General features: G+C 40.3%; 1 protein-coding gene across 1 annotated transcript; it reads right to left on the reverse strand.

The window, feature by feature from the left end:
* Positions 1 to 560: 560 nt before the first annotated feature.
* Positions 561 to 10,279, reverse strand: CD5L (CD5 molecule like). Its single transcript, XM_032650305.1, has 6 exons — positions 10,221 to 10,279; positions 7,940 to 7,966; positions 4,769 to 5,092; positions 3,663 to 3,980; positions 2,790 to 3,110; positions 561 to 1,573 (listed from the first exon to the last, which is right to left on the reverse strand). The coding sequence occupies exons 1-6, from the start codon at positions 10,246 to 10,248 to the stop codon at positions 1,566 to 1,568; spliced, it is 1,026 nt and encodes a 341-aa protein (XP_032506196.1). The 5' UTR covers positions 10,249 to 10,279; the 3' UTR covers positions 561 to 1,565.
* Between the last annotated feature and the right edge of the window lie 14,402 nt (positions 10,280 to 24,681).

The following is a 24,681-nucleotide window of genomic DNA, read 5'->3' on the forward strand; positions in this document are numbered from 1 at the left end:
TCCTCTAAGAGGTATTATTTTTATCTAATTTGTTCTCAGGGGTCTTGTTAAGTAGGAATTTTACAAAAGAAATTTTAGTGTAGAAATTAAGGGGAAATCAAAGTTCCTTTTGTGAAATGCCAACCCTGTTCTACTCTACTTAGGATAAAAGAGCTTTTCAATGACTCAATCAAGGCAGTTCAGCAGGCCTCTAGATTCTAGATATAATACTGTGTAGTTTAGGGAACATGATACTAGTCTGTAGGGAAAATCAGGAGGACTTGAGATAACTGATCAGTTAAAGGCAAAATCTCTTTGAGTAGACAGGATAGATCTCAAAATGTCTGTTAAGGCATTTTCTTCTCTTCTATGAAGCTAGGTTTCTTTACATATTTTCCCATTATAGGAAATAGACAGGGAGAAAGTTCTCCATCCAGAGGAGAAGTCTATATTACACATAAGATTGCATCTGCTGGCAGATTGCATCTTCTACCTAATCCTGCCTAAAAGGTCATCCCTGTAAAGCTGAGACACCTGCTTCCTCTTGGGTAGAAAGAGTATATCACAGAGAGAGGCAACTGTTGAGACTGTGAGAACTACTTTATTAGAAAGCATAAAGGTAGGCATATTACAGGTACTCGACTTGGCCTCAGAATCTAAAGTTGTCAGTTTTTAGAATTAAGTCATGATTCTCTCCTTAGTATCATTCTATCTTGCCTCAGACTTGCAGATCCTAAAGTCCGAGTTGACAGAATTAAAATTATATCATCTGGTTGGCATGAGGCATGACTCTGGACCTCCCTAAACTCTGTCTGCATCTCTTCCTTTCCCTTCTCCTAGTGGCAGCTCCATAGCCAATACATTTTTCCTTGGAATAGTGAATTTATGAGATTCTTCTTGTTCAATGTACACCATGTTGGCAAGATGTACATGGATGGTCAACAAAGATATTTTATTATGGGCATTCAGGGAGTGTGATATTTTTTTCCAAGTGTCGTGAAAAGGTCTAGGATTACAGGATACTGCACTGCTCTTGAAAGAATGGTCTACTCTCATCAAAGAATAGGAGAATATTCAGATGTTAATTGTTGTGATCACCTGAAGGTTAAGAAAAAGCGTTCAAAAAGACTCTAAGCTTTCCCCCAACTTTCATGTAATTGTTAACCCATATTCCCCTTCAAATGTTCTTTTGTTGTCTCATTCCTTTCATGTTCTTTACAGACATAGATCTTTTCTTGAAAAGGGCCTGTAGTGGTCAAAGTAACAAGCCTGGGGATGCCAGGCTGGTTGAGAAGAAGCAGGAGAGGCCAGAACCAATGCCAAAGGGTCAGCAGCGAGGAGAGGGCAACTGGGAGCTCATCTTCCCCAGCAAGAGAGAATTCAACAACTCATATCTCCAGGCAATGATAGGGGTGCTTGGCTCTGAGAGCAAAGTATAAGCAGAGTGTTCAGATTCCTGCTGAGGGGCTGAGGGAATGGTAGCTAAGCCTGCAGACTCAGTGCTCATGCCAGGACATTCTGGCCCAGGAGAAATCAAAAGACACTCAGGGCCTGCAGGGATCAGGTCAAGCATCAAGAAGGCCAGGCTACAGTTCTGTAAAGAGAAGAAGAATGTACAGTAAGGATGGAGACACGCCAAGAGGGGATTATTTCATTCAGACCCAAAGAGGCCAAGAAAGAAGACTGGGTTCCAGAATAGGAAACAGAGACCCTCCCAGACCTAATCACACACATATCTCACTCTGATGTGGACCATGTCAGAATCTGGTACAGTGTCCCAGGCACTTAATTCAACCAGCTCCCCTATGAGTCACAAAGAGTATTCACATATATTAACACTTCTCACCCTCACACAATCACAAAACTCTTCAAGAGGAATGAGACAAGTGTCTCCCTTTTTAACAGTGAAAATACTGAGGTCTTGAGTAGTTAAGTGACTATCTAAGATTAACTAGCCTCAGAATGGCAGCAGCAAGGCTCAAACCCTAGTCTTCTGTCACTAAAGCCCTCCTTTTCTGGGCACTAGCTGCTCTTCATATCTTTGGTCCATTATCAGCTCTTACCCAGTTCCATAGCTGAGCATTTAACCAGGCAGCCCTGCATGCCAGTTTCCCACCCTGATTAAAAAGCTGGGCTTCAGAACTGTGACTCTCTTGAGTCAGTCACCCAAAGGCTATGCTTGCATTTCCGGACTCACATCGGGACAGGATTTCTTCCTTCACTCCCCCATAGAGGTCTACAGTTCAGGATTAGTATCCTGGCTTCTCTAGAAAGACACTCATGGGAATTCCCAAAGAGCCCCCTACCCCAGCCCCATTCCCACAGGTTAACTTAATATCTGGGGAGTGACAATAGGTAGAATGAGATGGGACAATTTTCTATAGTTTAAACTTAGAGTTTGAGGACTGAGGTCATCTAAGACAAGTAATCCTGAGTTAAGAGTCAATACTGGTCATCTTAGTTCTGCCCTATCATTTGGAAACAATTTTTATGATTTTGGAAAGTTACTTATTGACTGACTCTTACTTTCTTCATGTTTAATATAAAGGTGTTAATTCAATAATTTTCAAAATGCTTTTTGTTCTCATATTCAATAACTGTATGGTATGGGATTTATTATTATTCTTATCAGTCTATTCACTACTAGAATGTCTCAATTAAATCCCTTGAAGAACACATAAAGTAGGTGACAATTATGGGCAGCTGTATGGCACTGGTAGAATAACTCTTATCCTCAGAGTTCACCCCCACCACACTCTTCTTCACCTCCCTCAATGTCAGTCCCCTTGGGTTCCATCTACAGGACTTACCTAAGCAGGTCACGGCCACATCTTCCTTGTGGTTGCAGTTGTGATGCCCCCAGAACCTGTGCCGACACTGTTCCAGGGACTGCTCCTTCCCTGAGCAATGAACATCATCTAGCCAGATGCGGCCAGCTCCAAGGCCAAAGTTTCTCCGGGCTTTGGCAGATAGCAAGATTGACTCCCCACAGCCCAGTTGCTTGCACACCACCTTTTCCTCCTTTTCTCCCCAGCCATCATCACAGACAGAACCCCATTCGCCCTTATGCAGCACCTCCAGTCTCCCAGAGCAGCGGGTGTCTCCTCCTACCAGCCTCAAGTCAAAGGGATCTGCAGGGTCAGGGGATGGAGAGGGACATGAAAAGAAGAAAAAATAACATCATCTACATCCTCATTCAAATCCCATCAGCACTTTTGAAACTCTTTACCTGTGTTTCTGTGATTATATGATTAGTTTCTGTGATTATAACCCTTGCTCTAGGTTCCAATTCATGTGGCCCAGGACCGTCTCCTTAACTAAGATCTTTTCACTTTCCCATTTATTTTATAAAAGTCTAATATTTATGAATGACTTTCTAGTTGTTTTTTAAAATTGGAGACTTCAACAAGTACATGGAATGGTGTGTCTTTCCTATTATATAGAATTCAATATAATAATAGTTCATATTAATTCATTGCTTAATATCATTTAAAGCATTTTCATATACAAAGGTAAGCATCATTATCTCCATTTTAAAAACAAGACAATTGATGAGCAGCACACTTAAATAACTTTGCCATGGTTATGTGATGCATGAGTAGTTCTCTGTAAACATTGGTTGAATAGAATTCCATTTAATCAAATTCATGAATGAACCTAGTCGCTGGACTTATAGGCATTACCTTCGCATTCGACACATGTGTCCTCATCATGGGTGCAGTTATTCTTCCCCCAGAGCGCAGAAGGGCAATCTTGAAGGCTTTCTTCTTGTCCTGAGCATGACACCTTACTCAGCCAGATGGGCCCTTGGCCCTGTGTATCCTTGTTGCAGCATCTTTGGGTCAGTGTGGCCCTCCCACACCCCAGCTGCCAGCACACCACCTTCGCGGCTGAGAGATTCCAGCCTGCTTTGCACACGGTGCCCCATTGCTCTTGGTGCTTCACCTCCACTCGCCCTTTGCAGCGACCAGGGCCACCAACCAGCCGCACAGTCTCTGGAACTATGGGAAAAGAAAGATGAAGCATCTGCTCTTTGTAAGAACACATCCTTCCCAGAAAAGGGGGCTCCTAACACTGAATTTTTCTAAGAAATAAGAATGAGACCTCAGCATCAGGGCGCAAGCATTTAGTGATTGTTTCTCTGATAATAAACTGTGGGGTAACAAAGAGAAGACATGAACTAGTCCCTTAGCCAAATCACAGTCTAATGGAGGAGGAGATAGACACAGAAAGAGAAATTATTAATACATAGAAAGCAAATATATGAATGGCGCAAAGGAATACAACAACAACAATTATATATATATATATATATATTCACATATATATGTATGTATGTGTATATAGATAGATAGATAGATATACACACAGTTGTTGTGTGTTGGTTTCCTGTGAGTGTCTCCTGTCTACCTAGCTAGATGGTGGACTCCTTGAGAACTGAAAAAGCATGCATTATACTTTGGGAGCTCATTTCTTCCCCATAACTCCACCTGAGCTCTAGATGCAAATGTTTAGTGGTTGTTGGATTTGTGCATGTTTGTGTGTGTGAAGAAGAGAAACAGGTTCTCATATAGATTGAAACTAAGAGAAAATCATTAGCTCAACCAAGGATGAGTAGCAATTCTACCTGAGGATAATGTTTGTCTCCAGTGTCCACAATTGAGGAAGTGTAAGATGTGGAGGACAAGGAGCCAATTAGCCATTAGTTCATGGTGGAGAATAAGGACAAAGAGTGGTCATGTGGGGTGTGGGCAGCTGGCAGATAGTCCTTGAGCCCTGCCATACTCACTTTCACACATAGCCCCTGCATCCTCATTGTGGGAACAATCAAAAACATCTTCCTCTTGCTCACAGTGAATCAGTTTACTTTCCATCCCACTGCAGTTGACCGCTTGGATGAGGACTTTTTGGTCTTTTTCTGCCAATGGCTTATATAAAGTACCACTGGGTGTCCCTGTGGCTGCTCCACAGCCCAGCTCCCGGCACACCACTTCCACATCTTTCATGCCCCAGCCGTCATCACACACGGTGCCCCACTGGCCGTTCCGTTCCACTTCCACCCGCCCTTCACAGCGATGGTGACCTCCCACCAGTCGCGTTCTGGATGAAGACTCTGCAAAGAAATGAGATATTGGCTGGAGATCTGGGAGGAGCCCAGAGAGTAGTCAGGCATGTATGCAGTCTTCTTAGAACTCTTCCACCACTTCCAGTGCATGGAAAATTGAGGGATGAGAAAGGAGGGGCCAAAAGGGAAGAGAAGGAAGAGGAACTTCAGGACTCCATCTCTGAGTTCTAGCCCTGCTACACTCTTAATTGTACCCTACCAAGAAACTCCACTTCAAGACACCTAGATATGACTGCTAGTTTTTGAAAACCAGCAGTCATATCTAGATGTTTGAAGATTAAGAGAAAGATGTTGGTTGAACATCCAGCAGAGTTTTTAGAATCTTTGGTGGTCAGGATAAGAAGGATCTATAGAGATCATCAAGTCTACCCCACCATTTCACTGATGAAGAAAATGATCCTCATGAAATTCAAGGTCATGTGGTCACACTGTCAAATAGTGGAAAACCCAGGTCAGAACAGGAGTGTAGAGATGATATCTGTTTTTGTCCTTTCTTCCTCATGACTCTGTCTCTCCCCAAGGCAGCTAGATTGAGACAAGGTGTCTGGATATAATTTGGGCTGAACAACCTAAATCTCTCTCCCAGTATCAATGATCCACTACCACTCATCCTTGCTACTTCTATGACATTTTCCCATGTCCAAGAACCCAGCTCAGAAGAAATACAGAGAATACTGGGTAAAGGAAGAATCAGACCCTCAGAGTCTCAGGGCCCCAAAACTGAGTCTAGAGGATTCTAGGGGTTGGGAGTAGGAGATATGTTTCACAGAGCCTCCAGATAATTTCTGAGGAATCCAGGATGTGTTTCTGCTTCTTGATTACAACTGTGAGGTAGAAAAGACTAATAGAAATTATTTCCCTTCTACTAAGACTTAGACATGGAGTAGAGATGGTTGTGTATGGAGCCCAGGGAAGAGCCCATCAGGAAATAAACTTCTGGATACTATATTCCAGGTATTGTTTTATGAACTCAGAGAATAGTGATGACAAGATAGTTAGCATTGTTGCCCTCAAAGAGATTATATTTAATAGGCTTGAGGCAATCCCGCCAAGTCCCCTCAGCCCCAGAGTGATAGAGTGAGAAAGAAAACCTAAATTTGCCATGCATCCATGGAGAGGTCTGTTGAACCTGGAGGGGCCACATTCAGACTGGTGGTCTGTGATCTATTAGAATATGAACAGTATAACATGTGACAACATGGGTCACATGGAATGACCCAGATCCCAGCAAAAATGGAATACAATTTCTCAGGACAAGATTTTCCACTGCCTACCTTGTCTCAACTCTGCATAAACTCCCTAGAACTTGGCATCAACCCCAGAAAAAGCTGTTGGGTGAAAAAAGTCTGACCTGATTTTAAATCACACTGGGAAGTTTATGTTTGGTTTGTTCATTTGTTTTTGTTCTTCTCCTTTTCTTCCATAATTTCTTGAGGGAAGCAATATGAAGAATGGAGGTTAGAGATAGAAATTAAAATAAAACTATAAAAAATAAGAAAAGTCTCCATTTTTGCACACCAAAGTTTAAGGCATGTATATCTGAATACAAATATAATTCAAGAAGAGTCATCTAGAAATAACTTTTGGGTCATTGTAACTAAGATTAGAGCTTGGATAGGCATTATTGTGTACTCCAGCAAATATTAGTTATCAGAATCATGCATATGTTATTTCATTTTATTTTGAATGATAAAACTCTGGTTTTAAATAAATGTTCATTTTCATGAAGTGGAGGACTAGAACACCTCCTAAGAAAGAAGAAATATGTTTTTAAAAAGAGACAGAGAGACAGTAAGAGAGAGAGAGAGAGAGGAACACAGAATAAGTATAAAAGAAATCCAGCTTGAGGGGAGAGAAGGTCTGAGGAAAGATTTGAAAGCTAGAGAGAAGAACAGAGGGGCTCATCAGGGCAGTGTGTCCTAGGCAGTGTGTTAGCTTACTTTATTAGCTGAGGTCTTGAAAGAGGGACCCCGGGGTGGAGGAGAAACATCTTAGGATGTGAGAAGGCTATAAAGAGAGCAGGTGTCTCCCGGCACTTGCAGTAAGGGATAGCCCTGGAGGTCAGAGAAGAAAGACCAAGTAATCTGAGTATTGGACTGAGACCCAGAAGCAGCACTCCTTTAAGGAATCAAACTGCATCTATCAGGGTGTAAAATCCTCTACATTCGTAGAGGAGTTTGTAGCTGCCCCTCTCTGGTAAAGCCTCTACTATCAAGAGAAAGACTAGGCTGAAGGGATAATGTCAAAGAAACTCATAATCCACAGCCAATCCCCTTGATTTTGGGTCATCAGAGCCTTCCTCTCCCACAGACTAATTCTCTCTTTGCAGCCCCTTTCTCTCCTCAGTTGAGCTGTTTGTGCTCTGCCCAAAGACTCCTCACAGAAATGGCCAGTGGTGGCTGAAATCCAACCTGCACTCTGCTGGTGAAGCCATATGCTGCACAGAAGCTGATGCATCTCTAGTTCAATGGTACCATTAAAGCTAGCAGAGAGAACTGGAAATGGTAGAATTCAGCAGGGCAAAAGGAGGTTTGTTTCCCAGGGGGTGAGGTGTCTTCTGAGCCTGAAACAAAGCCCTCTGCTACTTAGATGTGGCCGAGAGCCTTTGGTCACAGAAGCCAATTGAAGAGGAATCCCCTTGCAAGATAAACCACCCAACTTTTTTCTTATGTGGAAATCTACCCACATAAGACTGAGTGGGTGGGTTGGGAAACCAGAAAGGAAATCTACTTGGGCTGTTTTGAACCAGAGGCTCTCTCCATGGCCCAGAGAAGTTTCAGAATTTCCACTCTCCAGAGCTTAAAGTCCTCCCTGTTAGGAACCCAAAAATCTTACCTGAGAGGCCAAGTCCAGTACAAAAGGCTGAGGAAAAAAGAGAGAAGTGAATGAGATCATGTAGTCAATTTCCAAGGCTTTGTTCAAAAATGCAACTCTCTAGAAAGCCTTTGCCAAACTTTGTGGGACAGTTAGAGTGGTAAATACACAGCCTCCAAAGTTAGTCCTTCTTAGGACCTTTTCTTCCTGGAATGACCAGTCTCAAAGGACACATGGGTACTGACTAGGAACCACAAAACCAGTTCTACCATAGCTAACTGACCCATCATGTTCCCTTTACATCTGATGTTGGCTTTACCCCAGGCATGGATGGATTTGGTTTTCTATTCTAGTCAATTAGACTGATTGGTGATTACCACCTAAAGTAAAAGTGTGGTGATGCAACATCTGCACTCAAAAGGAAAGCATGCTAGAGGCCTCTGGGCAGACACACTGGTTGGGGAAGATAAAAATGTCATAGGAAGCAGCACAGAGCATAGGGAAAAATGGCAGGATATGTATGTGTTCACTGACACTGCATTTAGACCAGGGTCAGCAAACTTCTTCTGTAAAGGGACAGATTGTAAATATTTTAGGCTTTGTGGGCCATATAGTCTGTTTTAACTACTCGACTCTGTCATTGTAGCATTAGTGCAGCCATATATATATAAATGACTGAGCATGGCCGTGTTCCAATAAACCTTTATTTATGGACAACGAAATTGACATATTTTCACGTGTCACAAAATATTATTCTTCTTTTGATTTTTTTCCACCATTTAAAAATGTAAAATCCATTCTTAGTTTGCAGGCTGTAGTTTGCTGAATCCTGATTAATAGGTCAGAAAGCAGTTCTACATTGAGTTCCAAACTTCCAGGTTTAAGCACCAGCACATCTTTGAACCACCAGAGTTTCTTCCTACAGGATATCTACATGATCAGACTCTTCTATTCATTAGGCTCCCTCCTAATGCTGTAGAGAGAGTCCTGAAACCTGTTGAGTGTCAGTGGCCTTTGAACTGCAGAACTCATCATTCCCAACCCCTGCCTGTCATCCCATCTTATAGGATCTTTCTGAAGGAGTTAATATCTTTGGACTTCCAGCCTAGAGCTTTTTAGGTAAATCTATGTATTTCATTGGCTTGTCCTGGAACATTTTCTTCCAAATACTTGCTTTCCAAGTAATTTCTTAATAACCCCATGTCCTTAGTTTTCAGGATATGGCCACTCCCAGACTCAACGAGACCTTGTGTGCAATTGTCTAAAACTCAAAATTATATTATACATAACACCCTACATGTCTAATAAAGAACACAAAACATGTGTACATGCAAAGGAAACTGAATGTGATGAACCTGATATGTAGGTGTGAAAGTGACATAGCCCAAAAGTAACTTGAATACTCTGTAGCAGGGTGGATGACTATGGGTGTCACAGATAAGGAAAGCTTCATGAAGGAGGTGTGACTGAAGGTAAGTCTGAGAAATTCAACAGCACCTTCATAATGGGTGGGACTATCTGTTAGGTGATATAAGGGGTATATAGATGTTTAAGCATGTGGCCAGCACCCTGCATAGAGCACACAAGTGTCCAACTGAGAAACCAGTGTGGGCTTCAGTGATGTACTGGATCAACAAGATAATTAAAATGGATGTGATTGATTAGGGAAGGGACCTAGCAGGCGCTGTTATCTTGTGAAAACGTGCCTAACAAACATCTGAGGATGTTTATCTTTATTTCATAGATGAGAATGAGATTTCAGAAAGATACAGTAACTTTAAAATTCAGACAGCTAAGAAATCAAAGAGCAAGGATTGAAACTCCTATCTCTTTGATTCCAAAATCCCCATTTACTCTAAATTAATCTAAGCAATAAGAAACTGGGAAAAACTAGGGAAACATTATATGAAACACATTTGATAAATGAAACACAATATGATAAATGAAAGTTGTTTGTCCTGCAGTTCTACTTCCTTTTCTTGCTTTATCTGCTGCTAACCTTGGTCCATTTATTTGTCTTTTTATAAATAGTGCATTTAGGAAAATTTATGTACAAATTTGTTAGTGCAAATATAGGGAAATAGGAAATTTTTTGGTAATCAAGGTGGATTATAAATTGGGTATAAATTAAGTGGCTTTGGGGATTTAGAATAATTGCCAGGTATAGAGAAAGGAGGAGAGCAAGGAAGAGCCTTTCCTTGAATGATACCTAGATCTGCACCAGATGGGCAAGGAGAGGATTCCCACAATCAAAGTTCCAGAGTATTCTGAAGCCTAGACCAAAAGGAGCAGAAATACTCACCAAGGATCAAGAAGAATAGCAAAGCCATGACCCAGGTAGCTGGAGATGGTGAGCTGAATTGTAAGGCTGGCAGGAAGCCCCAGAACAGCAATATTCAGCTTTGGTTGCAAGTGTGCTGGGAGGAGGGAAGGAGGAAGGTCCTGCCTGTGGCAGAGGCTTTATCAGATGACCAGAAACCAATGGGCTCAGGGGGCAGAACTGATAGAACTGGACTTGCTGAATTCAGCATGTCCCCAGAGGAAGGGAGGTGGCCAGAACTGACAGAAAGATGCTGAAAACCAAAGAAAACAAACAAAATATTCCCAAGCTGTTATGATTTGGTTCAGCTGTAATCCCAGCTCCATCAGTCTCTGCTTCAGTCCCTTCACTATGTAAACAGGGGAAACAACTCCCATAAGGAAAGGCAAGTACCAAGAATGGGGTCACTTCACATTAGAATATCAAGCAATGCTTGTCCCCTATGTATGGTGTGTGGGGGGCAATAGGTCAATTTCAATTCTCTCCTTCCAGGTGGAAGTGACTAGAAAATATAGAAGCCAGATATCACAGAACAACTCCAGAGTTGCCCTTGCGGGCACCATAATCCAGAGTCAAGATGGTAATCCAGAGTCAAGGTGTCAGTCTCTGCAAATAGGGCTGGATTTATTTCCTTCAAACCAGGTTTTCCAGTGCTAAGCAGAGGGCCTAGGACTTGGATCTGCTTTTCTTCTATGCTTGTCCTCATTTATGCCCATCTTTGGAAGTTGAAGGGAAACAGGTCCTTATGGTAATGAAATCAAGTCGTTCTTAAGTCTAAGATATGGTGGGCAGGGATTGAGTAGCAAGACCCTCAGTATTCCCAGGTCCCCCTGCCTTGCTATTAAGTATAGCTTTTTTGTTTTTGTTTTTGTTTTTGTTTTTGCGGTATGCGGGCCTCTCACTGTTGTGACCTCTCCCGTTGCGGAGCACAGGCTCCGGACGCGCAGGCTCAGCGGCCGTGGCTCACGGGTCTAGCCGCTCCACAGCATGTGGGATCTTCCCAGACCGGGGCACGAACCCGTGTCCCCCGCATCAGCAGGCGGACTCTCAGCCACTGCGTCCCCAGGGAAGCCCTTAAGTATAGCTTTGCTTCAAGAGCTACTCAACTCTAGACTATTCAAGAACTCAACTACATATACTAACATCACTCCCTACTATTTCAAACAGGGTAATTTTGTCTCTCTAATGAAACATCTTAGCTTCTTTGTAATATTCGGATCACTCTATACAAAGATTACTTCATTATAGGTATTTATTTTTAATCTTGCTTTTCTTCCTATAATTTCCATATTATTATATTCAGTAGAAAGTTTTTAGCTGCCATATGTGTTAGGTGAATGCGATGGGTCAAGGGAGTACACTGATGAATAAGGGAGAGTTTGGTGCTGCAAAATGACATGGTCTAGTAATTGTAATAGCACATAAAAACAGCTGTAAGAGAGGAAAGTATAAGAAACTTTGGGAACACAGTGGAGGAAATGGTCACCTTTACTTGGTGCAAATAATAGACTTTAGAGAGATGATGACACTTGAACAGGAATTAAAGGATGAGTAGCATGGAGAATCAGAATGGGAAAAGACTTTGCTGTGCATAAACAGACAAATGAAACAGTATTACCTATTTAAGCAATGACAGGTAGTTTGAAATGGCTGGTCACAGCCTGCTTGGTGGTCAGGTGTCAGGAGATATTGGTGTTGAAATGTGAAGACTATGTAATATGAAGGTATCGATAGGATCCAGATGATGGAGAGTCCATTATAAATGTCTTGTAAATGCTAATTACTCACATTCCACCCTCGGCAGATTCTGAAATGTTGCAGTAAGAGACACAGAATTCAGAAAAGGCTCAAAACATCAGCTTTACTTTGAGGAATCTAGATTAGTTTGCAACTGGGATCCAAGATCCTATGTTTTTACCTTCAGCCTTCAGAAGTCAGACCTGCCCTACTGAGTTTACCCGTGGAGGAGAAAAGACTTCATGTGGCCTGTGGGCAGACAAATCCACCGGAGAGCTCAGGCTTCAAGATTGAGATATATTTCTCCACATATAATGTAGAAGATTAAGTGAAAGAAAAGGAGAGAAAAAAATAAAGACAAAAGCTTTCTCCCAACTATAGTATTTTATTAACAGAGTCAAGAACATGAAGAAAGGAAAAGGAAGCTTTTTCAATCAGAAAGAGCATTATGCTAAGGGAACAAAAAACTATTGAAGGATGGTATGCATTTTAGAGCATGCATTCTGACTGCAGCTTGAAGGAGAAATTGGAATGGGGGAAGTCTGGAGTCAGGGAGATTCATGAAGAGACCACTGCACCAGTCCAGAGAGCAAAAGAGAGTCTAAACTGCCAGGGTGCCAAAGGGTGTCCAGGGGAGGGAATGGATATGAGAGAGAGTTAATTGTAGAATCTGTAAGAAGACTTTGCTCTTTGGATGTGACCATAAGGAGTAAGTAGTCATTTAAGATGATTCCCAGATTTCTGGAAGGAAAAAATGTGACAGAAGGAGAAAATAAAAATAAATGTCAGCTACGGTAGGTAGAAAGTAGGGCACTACACCTCATAGTGTTTTGGGGGTGAAATGGAAGATAAGTTGCTTAATAGGAGCCAGGGAATCTGGATTGGAGAGGAAGCTTCTGAAAAATGGTAAGGGTCTGAAATAATCACTGAGGGGGAAGGAGACCCTGGATAAAGACAAGCACTGGATTGAAAACCTGCATTTGCTAAGCGGCACCAACGTGCCCTGTCAAGCTACAATCAAGAGGTCAGTGTGAGATTATCAGCCTGACCAATTCAAAGTTGGAGCCTTGTAAGAAAAGTATGTTGGGAGCCTGACAGAGTCAGGGAGTTTGAGATGAGAAAGCAACTCAAGTGGCTGGCAAGACTTAGAGATCAGGAAATGGGTTGATAAAAAGTGAAAACAGAAATAAGTGGTAGGAAAGAGGATCTTACTGAGGAAGGGCTGGGGAAAAGGAAAGTGCTAGAAAGTTCAAGTGATGGAAATTTGTTCAGAGATTTCGAGAGGAGTGGTTAGGGTTTTAGAGGAGAAGCAGTTCTGGGCAATGACAAGTCCCAAGTCAGGGAACTGAAAGAGAATGAAGGTAGAAGTTTCAGAAGCTGAGAAGTTTAGGGAATTGAGAAGGGGTTATCAGTAGAAGGCTTATCCAGGTGAAGAAGATGGGGTGGGATGCAGGGAGTGGTAAGCCCAAAGCAGTGTGGAAGTAGATAATTGTCCGGAGAACATCAGTATATAACACACATAAGAGCATAGAAGACCCTCTCTGGGATACTGTAATGAAGGATGAGCTACATGCTCTGCTGGTTTAGCATCAAGGTGAAATCCCTCTGACAAATAACTGAATATGTCAATTATTAGTGGTCTCTGTGAGAATAGGAAACCATCTGAGTTGTTCCCCTTGCATTCCCAGTGTTTGACATGGAATAAATGATTGTTGACTCTGTGAATGAATAAATGATTATATTATCAGGCAAAGAATATCATTGAGCAGTTAGAACCATAAGAAACATCGTCTCGGGACTTCCCTGGTGGCTCAGTGGTTAAGAATCCTCCTGCCAATGCAGGGGACATGGGATCCAACCCTTGCCTGGGAAGATTCCACATGCCATGGAGCAACTAAGCCCATGTGCCACAACTACTGAGCCTGCACTCTAGAGCCCATGAGCCACAACTACTGAGTCCACACACCACACCTATTGAAGCACACATGCCTAGAGCCCGTGCTCCACAACAAGAGAAGCCACCACAAGGAGAAGCCAGTGCACCATAACAAAGAGTAGCCCCTGCTTGCCACAACTAGAGAAAGTCCACACACAACAACGAAGACCCAATGCAGCCAAAAATATAATTAATTAATTAATTAATTAATTTAAAGAGAAAGAAACATCATCTCTTGTCCATCATGTCCACATTGTCTTGTGTGGGCTGGGGGATAGAGACTTTAGAGTCCCTAAGAGAAAAAAATGGCATGAAATAAGTACTCTGTCTATCTGGGGTGTGCATAATCAAAGGATGATCTGAAGAGCTAATAGGATACTAAGTCAATCAGGTGTCTACCACCATAATAATGGGATAGATATTTTCCAGGAAGACCCATTTCAGTCACTCTTGGTGGGACAAGGTTTTTAATGGGCACCTATCTCACGCAGGATTGGCTTTAGAACTGGGTGGGGCTGAACTCACAGGTGAGAGTCACTGGCGTGTGCTTCCTGGGTGGGAGAAGGTAAAGACTGACATCCTGAGATGGTTGTCAGAATGACTGGGGCTCGCGGGCTGCCTTTCTATAATAACTGATCTGAAATCAGGCTTCTGGTCGGTATGGCTGTCCTTTCCTGTGTACATCTGTAAACCCCTGTAAATAGCACCACTGATTGCCTTCTGCTGCTCTCATTTGTTTATCTGCCTCCCTCTCCCATAGCAACCAGGATGGAGGAGGAGCTCAAAATAAGGAATAGATCCAGGACTTGGGATGGAGGGAGCATGAGCACAGTCTTCAGGTATTTAGAAGAAAATTTCTTTGTGGTGTTCCTGAGGAGATAACAAGACTTACATATGGACACTTCTGGAAAACATTTATTTTCAACTCATCATGAGGAAAATCTGAAGACAAAATAGATTGTCCCAGAGGACGTGATCTATAACTGCAGATGTTTATTCATATGGCCTGTTAATAGATTCCATTATTTATGGTTGGGTGATTATTATTAATTATTTTGTTGTCACCAAGTCTCAAAATTGCAAAAATATTCTAAACATGGTCAGGGAAGAGATCCTAAATCCTTATTAAAATACCAGCATCACCTCTGTTGGGCTGAGGGTCCTTGTTCATGCTGAAGGACAGGCAGGACACCTGGGCTGTGGCCTCTCTCAGGATATGATAAAGGCTTTATGGCCTCTCACTCTTCAGGTACCAGAAGCAAGAAATCCAAGAGAGAGGAGAACGGGTGATGGCAGCCAAAAGAGTAGAGTATGCAGGGAGGAAACCCTGTAAACCTGGCTGTCCTGTGTGTATCCTTCCTGGCTGTCCACTTCCTGCTGGCAGAAAACTGGCCCTAGCTCTTCTTATGTCCTTGGTGTGTGCTCCGGCCAGGGCATTTCAACCTGCTTTTCTGAACTTTCCTGGAATCATCCTTAGAAAGAGGCATTACAGTGCAAAGGCTAAGAGCATGTGCTTTGGAGGCAAGTGGACCTAGTTAAAATTCCATCTCAGTCACTTAATAACCATGTGGCCTTGAACAAGTTACTTTGACCATTTGGGGTAGTTCTGTTGAAGAGGATTTATACCTTTTTTGCTAGAATGATCAGTTTTCATTTCTGCCTTTTATTGAATAAATATTTAACTAATTTAATCTTGCTTAATCTACTTTCATGTTCCTTTTTTAAATGGGAAATCAAAAATGACAGCAAAGCAAGTAGCTTATAGAGTGACTCCTCAGATAAGCACCAAGCACAGAAGGCCAGCTTATTTCCTAATAATAATTAGCCTTTATTAGTTTTTCTGTGCCCCAAAGTTGGTTCCCTGGACATCCCTGATCCTAAACCTAGTCCCTATGAAAGACAGACATTCCCATGTTTTAAAAAAAAGCCCATATTCTGGTAGCATAAGGATAAATGGTCAGTATGGGGCCCACGAGAAGACAGCAAGAGGAGCTGTCTGATGAACCAGCCACAGATTGGGCAGTTTCCCAGGGGTTACTAGACATCACTGCACTATGCTGCCTCATCACTATACTTCAGTAAAAAAAAAAAAAAAATTTAAAGTATATAACAATTGTAAATATCTATGTAGCCAACATTGTAGCACCTAAATTTATGATATAAATATCTACATATATGAAAGGAGAATTAGACAGCAAAACAATAATAGTAGGGGGGAATTCCCCAACAGTCCAGTGGTTAGGACTCCACTCTTCCATTGCAGGGGACACGGGTTTGATCCCTGGTTGGGGAACTAAGATCCTGCATGCTGTACAGCATAGCCAAAAATAATAATAATAATAGGGGACTTCAATACCCCACTTTCAACAGTGGATAATCATCAAGACAGAAAATCAATATGGAAATATCAGATGTAAACTACACATTAGACCAAATAGACCAAACCTAATAGATATATGCAGAACATTTCATTTAACATCAGAAGAAAGCACATTCTTCTCAATAGCATGTAGAATATTCTCCAGGATAGAACATATGTTAGGCCTCAAAGAACTAGAAAAAGAACAAACTAAGCCCAAAGTTAGTAGAAGGGAAGAAATAACAAAGATCAGAGCAGAAGTCAATGAAATAGAGATTAGAAAGGTGATAAAAAAAAGATTAATAAAACTAAGAGCTAGTTTTATAAAATAGATAAACAAAACTGACAAAACTTTTGCTAGATTAAGGAAAAAGAGAAGACTCAAATAAATAAAAACACAGATGAAAGAGGAGACATTACAATTGATAACACAGAGATACTAAGGATCATAAGAAACTACTATGAACAATTATATGCCAAAAAATTAGAAAACCCAGAAGAAATGAGTAAATTCCTAAAACATACAACCTACAAAGACTGAATAATGAAGAAATATAAAACCTAAAGAAGCCAATAGCAATGGAAAAGATTGAATCAGTAATCAAAACTTCCCATAAAGAAAAGTTGAGGACCAGATGGCTTTACAGAAAAATTCTACTAAACGTTTAAAGAAGAATTAATACCAATCCTCCTCAAATTCTTCCAAAAGATTGAAGAGGAGGTAACACTTTCAAATTCATTTTATAAGGCCAGCATTACCCTGAGACTAAAGACAGACAAGGAAACTACAAGAAAAGAAAATTACCAACCAATATCACAGATAAACATAGATGTAAAAATCCTCAACAATTTATACTAGCAAACAGAATTCAACAAATTATTAAAGGATCATATACCATGATCAACTGGAATTTAGCCCTGGGATGCAAGGATAGCACAACATTACACAAATCAATAAATGTGATACAGGGACTTCTGTGGTGGTGCAGTGTTTACGAATCTGCCTGCAAATGTATACAAAAAGGGTTTGAGGCCTGGTCCGGGAAGATCCCACATGCCGTAGAACAACTAAGCCCCTGAGTCACAATTACTGAGACTGAGCTCTAGAGTCCGTGAGCCACAACTACTGAGCCCCTGTGCCACAACGACTGAAGCCCACACGCCTAGAGCCCGTGCTCCACAACAAGAGAAGCCACCACAATAAGAAGCCCGCACACTGCAATGAAGAGCATCCCCTGCTAGCTGCAACTAGAGTAAGCCCGCACGCAGCAATGAAGACCCAACATAGCCAAAAATAAATAAATTTTAAAAAGAAATATGATACAGCTCAGAAACAAAATGAAGATTAAAAGTTGTCTGATCATCTCAATAGATGCAGAAAAATCATATGACAAAATTGGATATCCTTTCATGTTAAAAACTCTTAAATTAAATATAAATGGAATGTACCTTAACATTAAAAAGGTCATACCTGTCTATCTATCTATCTATCTGTTATATATATGTGACATATATATATATAAATATATATATATATATGAAAAACCCACAGTTAACATCATATTTAACAGTGAAAAGCTGAAAGTTTTTTTCTCTAAGATCAGGAACAAGACAAGGATATATAACTGCCCCACTCCTCACAGAAGACTTCGTCTTTTTTCATTAACTCTTCCTACCCTGCTCCTCCCTACTTCCTGAGGGGTCCCAAAGAGCAGCTAATGTATCGAGAAGAAAGTGAAGCAAAAAAGAAAAATGACACTGATTACATCTCATTTCCTTGCTGCAGACTTCCAAATAGGAGTCATCCCTAAGCTGAGAGAGGGGTGAGGAAGACACCATCAGATGAGAAAGTCAAGTTCTAGAATGGACCAGATTTGTTCTATCATTTTCTTTTCTTTTTTTTAAAAAAATAAAAGAATTATTTATTGATTGATGTTTATTTTTGGCCATGCCATGCTCGGCGTGAGGGATCTTAGTTCCCAGACCAGGGATGGAACAGGTGCCCTCTGCAGTGGAAGCCTGGAGTCCTAACCACTGGACTGGCAGGGAATTCCCCGTCATTTTCTTTTCTTCTCTTTCTTTTTTTTACTATCTGAGGAGACGACTACTTATTGATACCTGAAAGTGATTGGAAAATTTAGAAGATGTGCTAGAGATTTCTTTTAGTGGTGAAAAACCAAAAGATTCAATAAAGTTAGGGTAAGTTATTGGAAATAATAAAATTAATTTGTTTGCACCCTACCAAGAAATTTCATAAACTGAACTTTAATAAACTCAGTAAAGTTATACTCAATAATGCTTTGTGGAGAGGATGTTTACTTTGGAAATGAGAAGAAGAGATGAGTACTGTAAAATTGGGCATTGGGAGAACAAAGTTTGCAGCAGAGATGACCACCATCCAGGTCACAGGGGAGAAAAGGACAGGATACAAAGTGCATGCTGATCATAATGTGACTCCCATTCAAAATGAAAACTCTGGTTTATGCTAATAAATGTTTATTTTGAAAACACATATAGTCTGATATTGGGTACTTTATACTGAGTTTCAGTATCAGACATATGTGAAGGATAGAATAAAACTTTCATACCGCAACTCAGCTGTGAAAGAATTTAAACTGTCCTTTTTATCTATATAACCGATCACATCTTAATTTTGAGTTCTCAGCCTTGATAAAGTCATAAGAAAAATTTATGTTTGATCCAAAAATCAGTGTGGTTTTGGTGAGAATGAGCCAACAGTGAACACTGTCTTCTCTATTGGGTAACAGAGTAGCAACAAATTTTACGTATTTCTGTAATTTAGCAAAGCAACTGGTTACTAGGGAAATCTTAGGAGAAATTTGTACCCAAGAAATTCTAAACATTTTCACCACATTAGGGCATGATGTGAATTGTAGATCCAAGGGAGATAATGGAGATGTTTTGGTGGCAGCTGTTGGCAACAGGGTAGTCGTTTTGCCTCATTTGTATGGAAAACTTTGCAAAGGCTCTGTGCTGCCTGCCCTGAGGTAATTCAGCAAGCCGGGGGACTTCAAATCTGAAAAAGTTCTATCCAGTCTTGGAGGCTCTGATATTAAGAACTGGAGATGGCAAAGTCCATTTAAGGCCCAAATCTCACTCAAAGTGAAGCACACCAACATAAGAACCACACCCTGGGCAGGGTCCAGCTGTGAAGGCTCAGATCCAGAAGATTGTTCCTAAGAACTAACCATGTCTGCACCTGCTCCAGGAGACTTCCTTCTTCTGGATCTTTTCTCCAGAAGTTGTGCAACACTTGAACAACTCTAATCTATAAATAGCTTATAATTGCAGAGCCCTTAACAAATGCCAGACACTGTTCTAGGAGCTCTATATGAATTAACTTATGTGGGTAATTTTATTACCCTATGATAAGCAAACTTGGTGTAGTAACTAACAGACCTTAATTAGATGAAAGAATTTCAAACCTCCTAAGGACCAAAGGGAAGATCTTCCCACATATTCAGAATATTGGAGCTGGAAGGAAACTTAGAAACTAACTGGTCCAGGGGTTTTATTCCACCAGTAAAAGAAGGACTAGGTTCAGCCTTGTAGAAAAGAAAGTGCTGATGATATTTTAGAAGTGGGGGAAGAAGAAAGAGGGAAAGAATAGGAGAGATTTTTGAGTCAGAGAGCCCTCCCAATGGCTTATACATTACTGTTTCACTTCTTTTAAGGGGACTATATGGTGGTTTTTAGCCTATAAACCATCCATTAAGGTCTCTTGGTCTAATTCAGGTCCCTTCTCTTCAAATGGAAACTGAAGGCCATAGAGGTGCAATGATGAGGCGAGGGTCACACAATACAGCAGTGGCAGAGTTGCCTCTAGAGCCCTGGATTCTGATTTCTTCTAGCACACTGTGGTACATTTTCCCCACGCCCTGTTACACAACACACAACTGTAGGTGGGTCTTCAGCAGATTTGCATTAACTGACCAATGTAATAATTCTAACATGGAGGGAGTGTTCTGGGTCAGGGAGCACTGGTATAGATTTGTGGGACAGTGACCACAAATGTCCACTTTTTACTCTCTTCTCTGTTTATATTACAGTCTTGCATTTACACTGCTTCTTCTGAGGACATATCAAGTGTTAACAGCTACTGCGTTGACATGTATGATCTTGAACAAGTTAGATAATCTCTTTGGACCTTAGTTTTCTCATTTAAAAAAAGACAAATAATACAACAAGCAAAACTCTTGATGCTTCTCTCTGCTAAGGTCTGTTCACTTCTCTCCACCAGTCAGATCTCTCACATGGATGACCCATATGGGGTTCAGGGAACATAATTCAAGCATTCTTTATTCCCACACACTCTAGGAGAATAAGATCCAGAGAGTGGAATCCTCTCAATAGCTACGTCTAATCTCAATACATAATTAAAAACAAAACCAAAAACTCTCAGTAAACTAGAAATGAAAGAAAATTTCCTTAAGCTGATAAAGGATAACTTTGAAGAAACTGTAGTTAACAGTCTACCTTCACCACTTGTATTCTACATTGTACCATCTTTCCTAGCCAGTGTAATATGACAAAAATGATAAAAGGCATACAAATTAGAAAAATAAATCAGTAAAATTATTGCTTTTTTTTTTTTCCGGTACGCAGGCCTCTCACTGTTGTGGCTTCTCCCATTGCGGAGCACAGGCTCCGGACGCGCAGGTTCACCAGCCACTCCGCGGCATGTGGGATTCTCCCGGACTGGGGCATGAACCCGTGTCCCCTGCATCGGCAGGCGGACTCTCAACCACTGTGCCACCAGGGAAGCCCCAACTATTGCTATTTTTAAACAACATGATTGTGTCCATAGCAAGCCTATGTAACCTACAAAAGAAAAACACCTACTAGAACTAATAATTTAATAATACTAGAGGATTCAAGGTCAAAATACAAAGTCAGTTGCTTTTCCATATACTAGGAAAATAATGGAAAATAAAATTTCAGGGAGTGGTTAGGTCCATTGGTAGGGCTTGGTGCTTTCACTGTTGTGGGACTAGGTTCAATTCCTGGCTGGGGAACTGAGATCCCACAAGCTGTGAAACGTGGCCAGAAAAAAAAAAAAGAAAGAAAGAAAAAAATTTCGAACAACACCATTTACAATAGCATCAAAATACATTAAGTACCTAGTAAATGATTTAATGACATATATAGAACACCTCTACACCAAAAACTACAAAATATCACTAAGAGAAATTAAAGACCTAAATAAATGGAGAGGTAGACGGTGAAAGGGTAAGCTTTACACTGGTAACATGTCTATTTTCCCTAAAGAAATAGAAACTTGAGATGTGTCACAATCTTAAACATAAAACACAATCTGTCAAACTTCTGAAAGAAAACTTAGGAAAATATCTTCATAACCTAAGATCTGCTTAGAGACTTCTTAGGACACAAAAAGCTCTAACCACTAAAAACATTTGATGTTAGACTTTATCAAAATTAATTTTTTGCTTGTAAAAAGACACAATTAAGAAAAAATAGACAAGGCAGAATAGGAAAAAAATGTTTGTACCTAGACTCTACAACAAATTGTCACAAAAAATTAAAAATGAGCAATCCAATTAAAACTGGGCAAAACCTTTGAGCATGATTTGACAAAAGAAGATATATGAATGATCAATATATGCATGAAAATGTGCTTAAGATCATTCATTAATCATTAGGTAAACTAAGGCCACAATAAAATATACAATGAAATACTTATCAGAATGCTAATAATTTTTAAACTGATAACATTAAATGTTGGTAAGGATGTGGAGCAACTGGAACTCTCATACATTGCTAGTGATAGTATTAACTGATCTAATTACTTCGAAGGACCATTCAGCAGTTTCTAAATTTAAACACACATCTACCTTTTCACCCAGCAATTATGTTCCTTGATATTTATCCCATATTCCATAAAAATATATGTCCTCAAAAAGACTTGGGGACTTCCCTGGTGGCGCAGTGGTTAAGAATCCGTCTCCCAGTGCAGGGGACACGGGTTCGAGCCCTGGTCCGGGGAGATCCCACATACCACAGAACAACTAAGTCCATGTGCCACAGCTACTGAGCCTGTGCTCTAGAGCCCACGTGCTGCAACTACTGAAGCCCACGTGCCACAACTACTGAAGCCCACATGCCTAGAGCCTGTGCTCCACAATGAGAGAAGCTACCGCAATGAGAAGCCTGCGCACTGCAACGAAGAGTAACCCCTACTCGCTGCAACCAGAGAAAGCCCGTGCACAGCAACGAAGACTCAACACAGCCAAAAATAAATAAATAAATTTATTTTAAAAAGACTTGTACAAGAATCTTTGTAAGGATCTATTCATTATAGCCCCAAACTGAAAACAACCCAAACATTTGTCAACAGGAGGATGAATAAATAAATGATAATATATTCATATAGTGGTAAAATACTAAGCAATTAAAAAACACAAAGTACTGATATATGCAGAAACATTTATTCTTCTCAAAAATATTATGTCAAATTTTTTTAAAAAAGAAAAAATAGAAGATAATGTATGATTCTATAATATCCAATACCAGGCAAAACTAATTTGTAGTGGTAAATCAGAAAGAGATTGCTTTAGGATGGGGATTGTACACTGATCAGAAAGAGGTATATGGGAACTTCTTGGGGTGATGGATATGTTCTGTATTGGAGGGGAGATGGATATATAAGTAGATACAATTGTCAAAATACATCAAACTGAACATTTGAGATCTGTGCATTTTATTCGTCACTAATAAGTTTTTGTAGATTCTCATCATTAAAACAGAACTACGTTCATGTATAAATGAGTGTCACAAATTATAATGTAAAAAATCAAAAATACATGTGAATTTAGTATATGGTAATGATGTAATATTAATGGGGGAAAGATTGATTACTCAATTAATCAGATTGGGAACTCTAGTGGAGACCTGAAAAGAATAAAATTGTGTCTAAATTGGGGGGGGGAAGCAACAAAATTAAGAGACAATTTAAAAAATTAAAAATATCTATGATACTCAGCTTCAGTCATATTAGGAAAAATGTAAATTAAAATACATGAAATACTATCAGATTTGCAAAGATAACAATCTTTTGCACATGGGGAGAGGGAAGGGTAAGCTGAGAGAAAGTGAGAGAGTAGCATTGTCATATATACACTACCAAATGTAAAATAGATAGCTAATGGTAAGCAGCTGCATAGCACAGGGAGATCAGCTCAGTGCTTTGTGACCACCTAGAGGGGTGGGATAGGGAGGGTGGGAGGGAGACGCAAGAGGGAGGAGATATGGGGATATATGTATACATATAGCTGATTCACTTTGTTATAAAGCAGAGACTAACACACCATTGTTAAACAATTATAATCCAATAAAGATGTTAAAAAATATATGCAGTAATATCTTGAAAGGACTCTTTTTTCTGAGCAGAAGGTCTCAACAGTGGGCTTAAAATATTCAGTAAACCATGTTATAAATAGATGTGCAGTCATTCAGGTTTTGTTGTTTTATTTACAGAACACAGGCAGAGTAGATTAATCACAATTCTTTTTTTATTATTAATTTTTATTGGAGTATTGTTGCTTTAGAATATTGTGTTAGCCTCCACTGCACAACAAAATGAATCAGCCATACACATACAGATATCCCCTCCCTTTTGGACTTCCCTCCCATTTAGGTTATCACAGTGCATTAGGTAGAGTTTCCTGTGCTATACAGTATGTTCCCATCAGTTGTCTATTTTATACATAGTATCAATACTGTATATGTGTCAATACCAATCTCCCAATCCCTCCCTTCCCACCCCTTCCCCACTTGGTATCCATACATTTGTTCTCTAAATCTATGTCTCTATTTCTGCTTTGCAGATGAGATCATCTATACCTTTTTTCTAGGGTCCACATATATGCATTATTATTATTATACGATATTTTCTTTTCTATTTCTGACTTACTTCACTCTGTATAACACTGTCTAGGTCTATCCTTGCCTCTACAAATGACCCAATTTCACTCCTTTTTATGGCTGAGTAATAGTCCATTGTATATATTTACCACATCTTTATCCATTCCTCTGTTAATGGACATTTAGGTTGGTTCCATGTCCTGTCTATTGTAAATAGTGCTGCTATGAACATTAGGGTGCATGTGTATTTTTGAATTATGTTTTTTTCTGGGTATATGCCCAGTAGTGGGATTGTTGGGTCATATGGTAGTTCTGTTTTTAGATTTTTAAGGAACCTCCATACTGTTTTCCATAGTGGCTGTATCAATTTACATTCCCACCAACAGTGCAAGAGGGTTCCCTTGTCTCCGCACTCTCTTCATCATTTATTGTTTGTAGATTTTTTGATCATGGCCATTCTGACTGGTGTGAGGTGATACCTCATTGTAGTTTTGATTTGCATTTCTCTA

This window comes from Phocoena sinus, chromosome 1 (genome assembly GCF_008692025.1).
Source record: "Phocoena sinus isolate mPhoSin1 chromosome 1, mPhoSin1.pri, whole genome shotgun sequence".
Taxonomy (NCBI): domain Eukaryota; kingdom Metazoa; phylum Chordata; class Mammalia; order Artiodactyla; family Phocoenidae; genus Phocoena; species Phocoena sinus.

What these genes read in the sequence shown, in the direction of transcription:
- CD5L (XM_032650305.1), bottom strand. Translation starts at nt 10,248, where the DNA reads ATGGCTTTGCTATTCTTCTTGATCCTTG. An exon ending in GCTATTCTTCTTGATCCTTG is followed by an intron (nt 7,967 to 10,220) that starts GTGAGTATTTCT and finishes TTTTTTCCTCAG; the next exon opens with CCTTTTGTACTGGACTTGGC. An exon ending in TACTGGACTTGGCCTCTCAG is followed by an intron (nt 5,093 to 7,939) that starts GTAAGATTTTTG and finishes ATTTCTTTGCAG; the next exon opens with AGTCTTCATCCAGAACGCGA.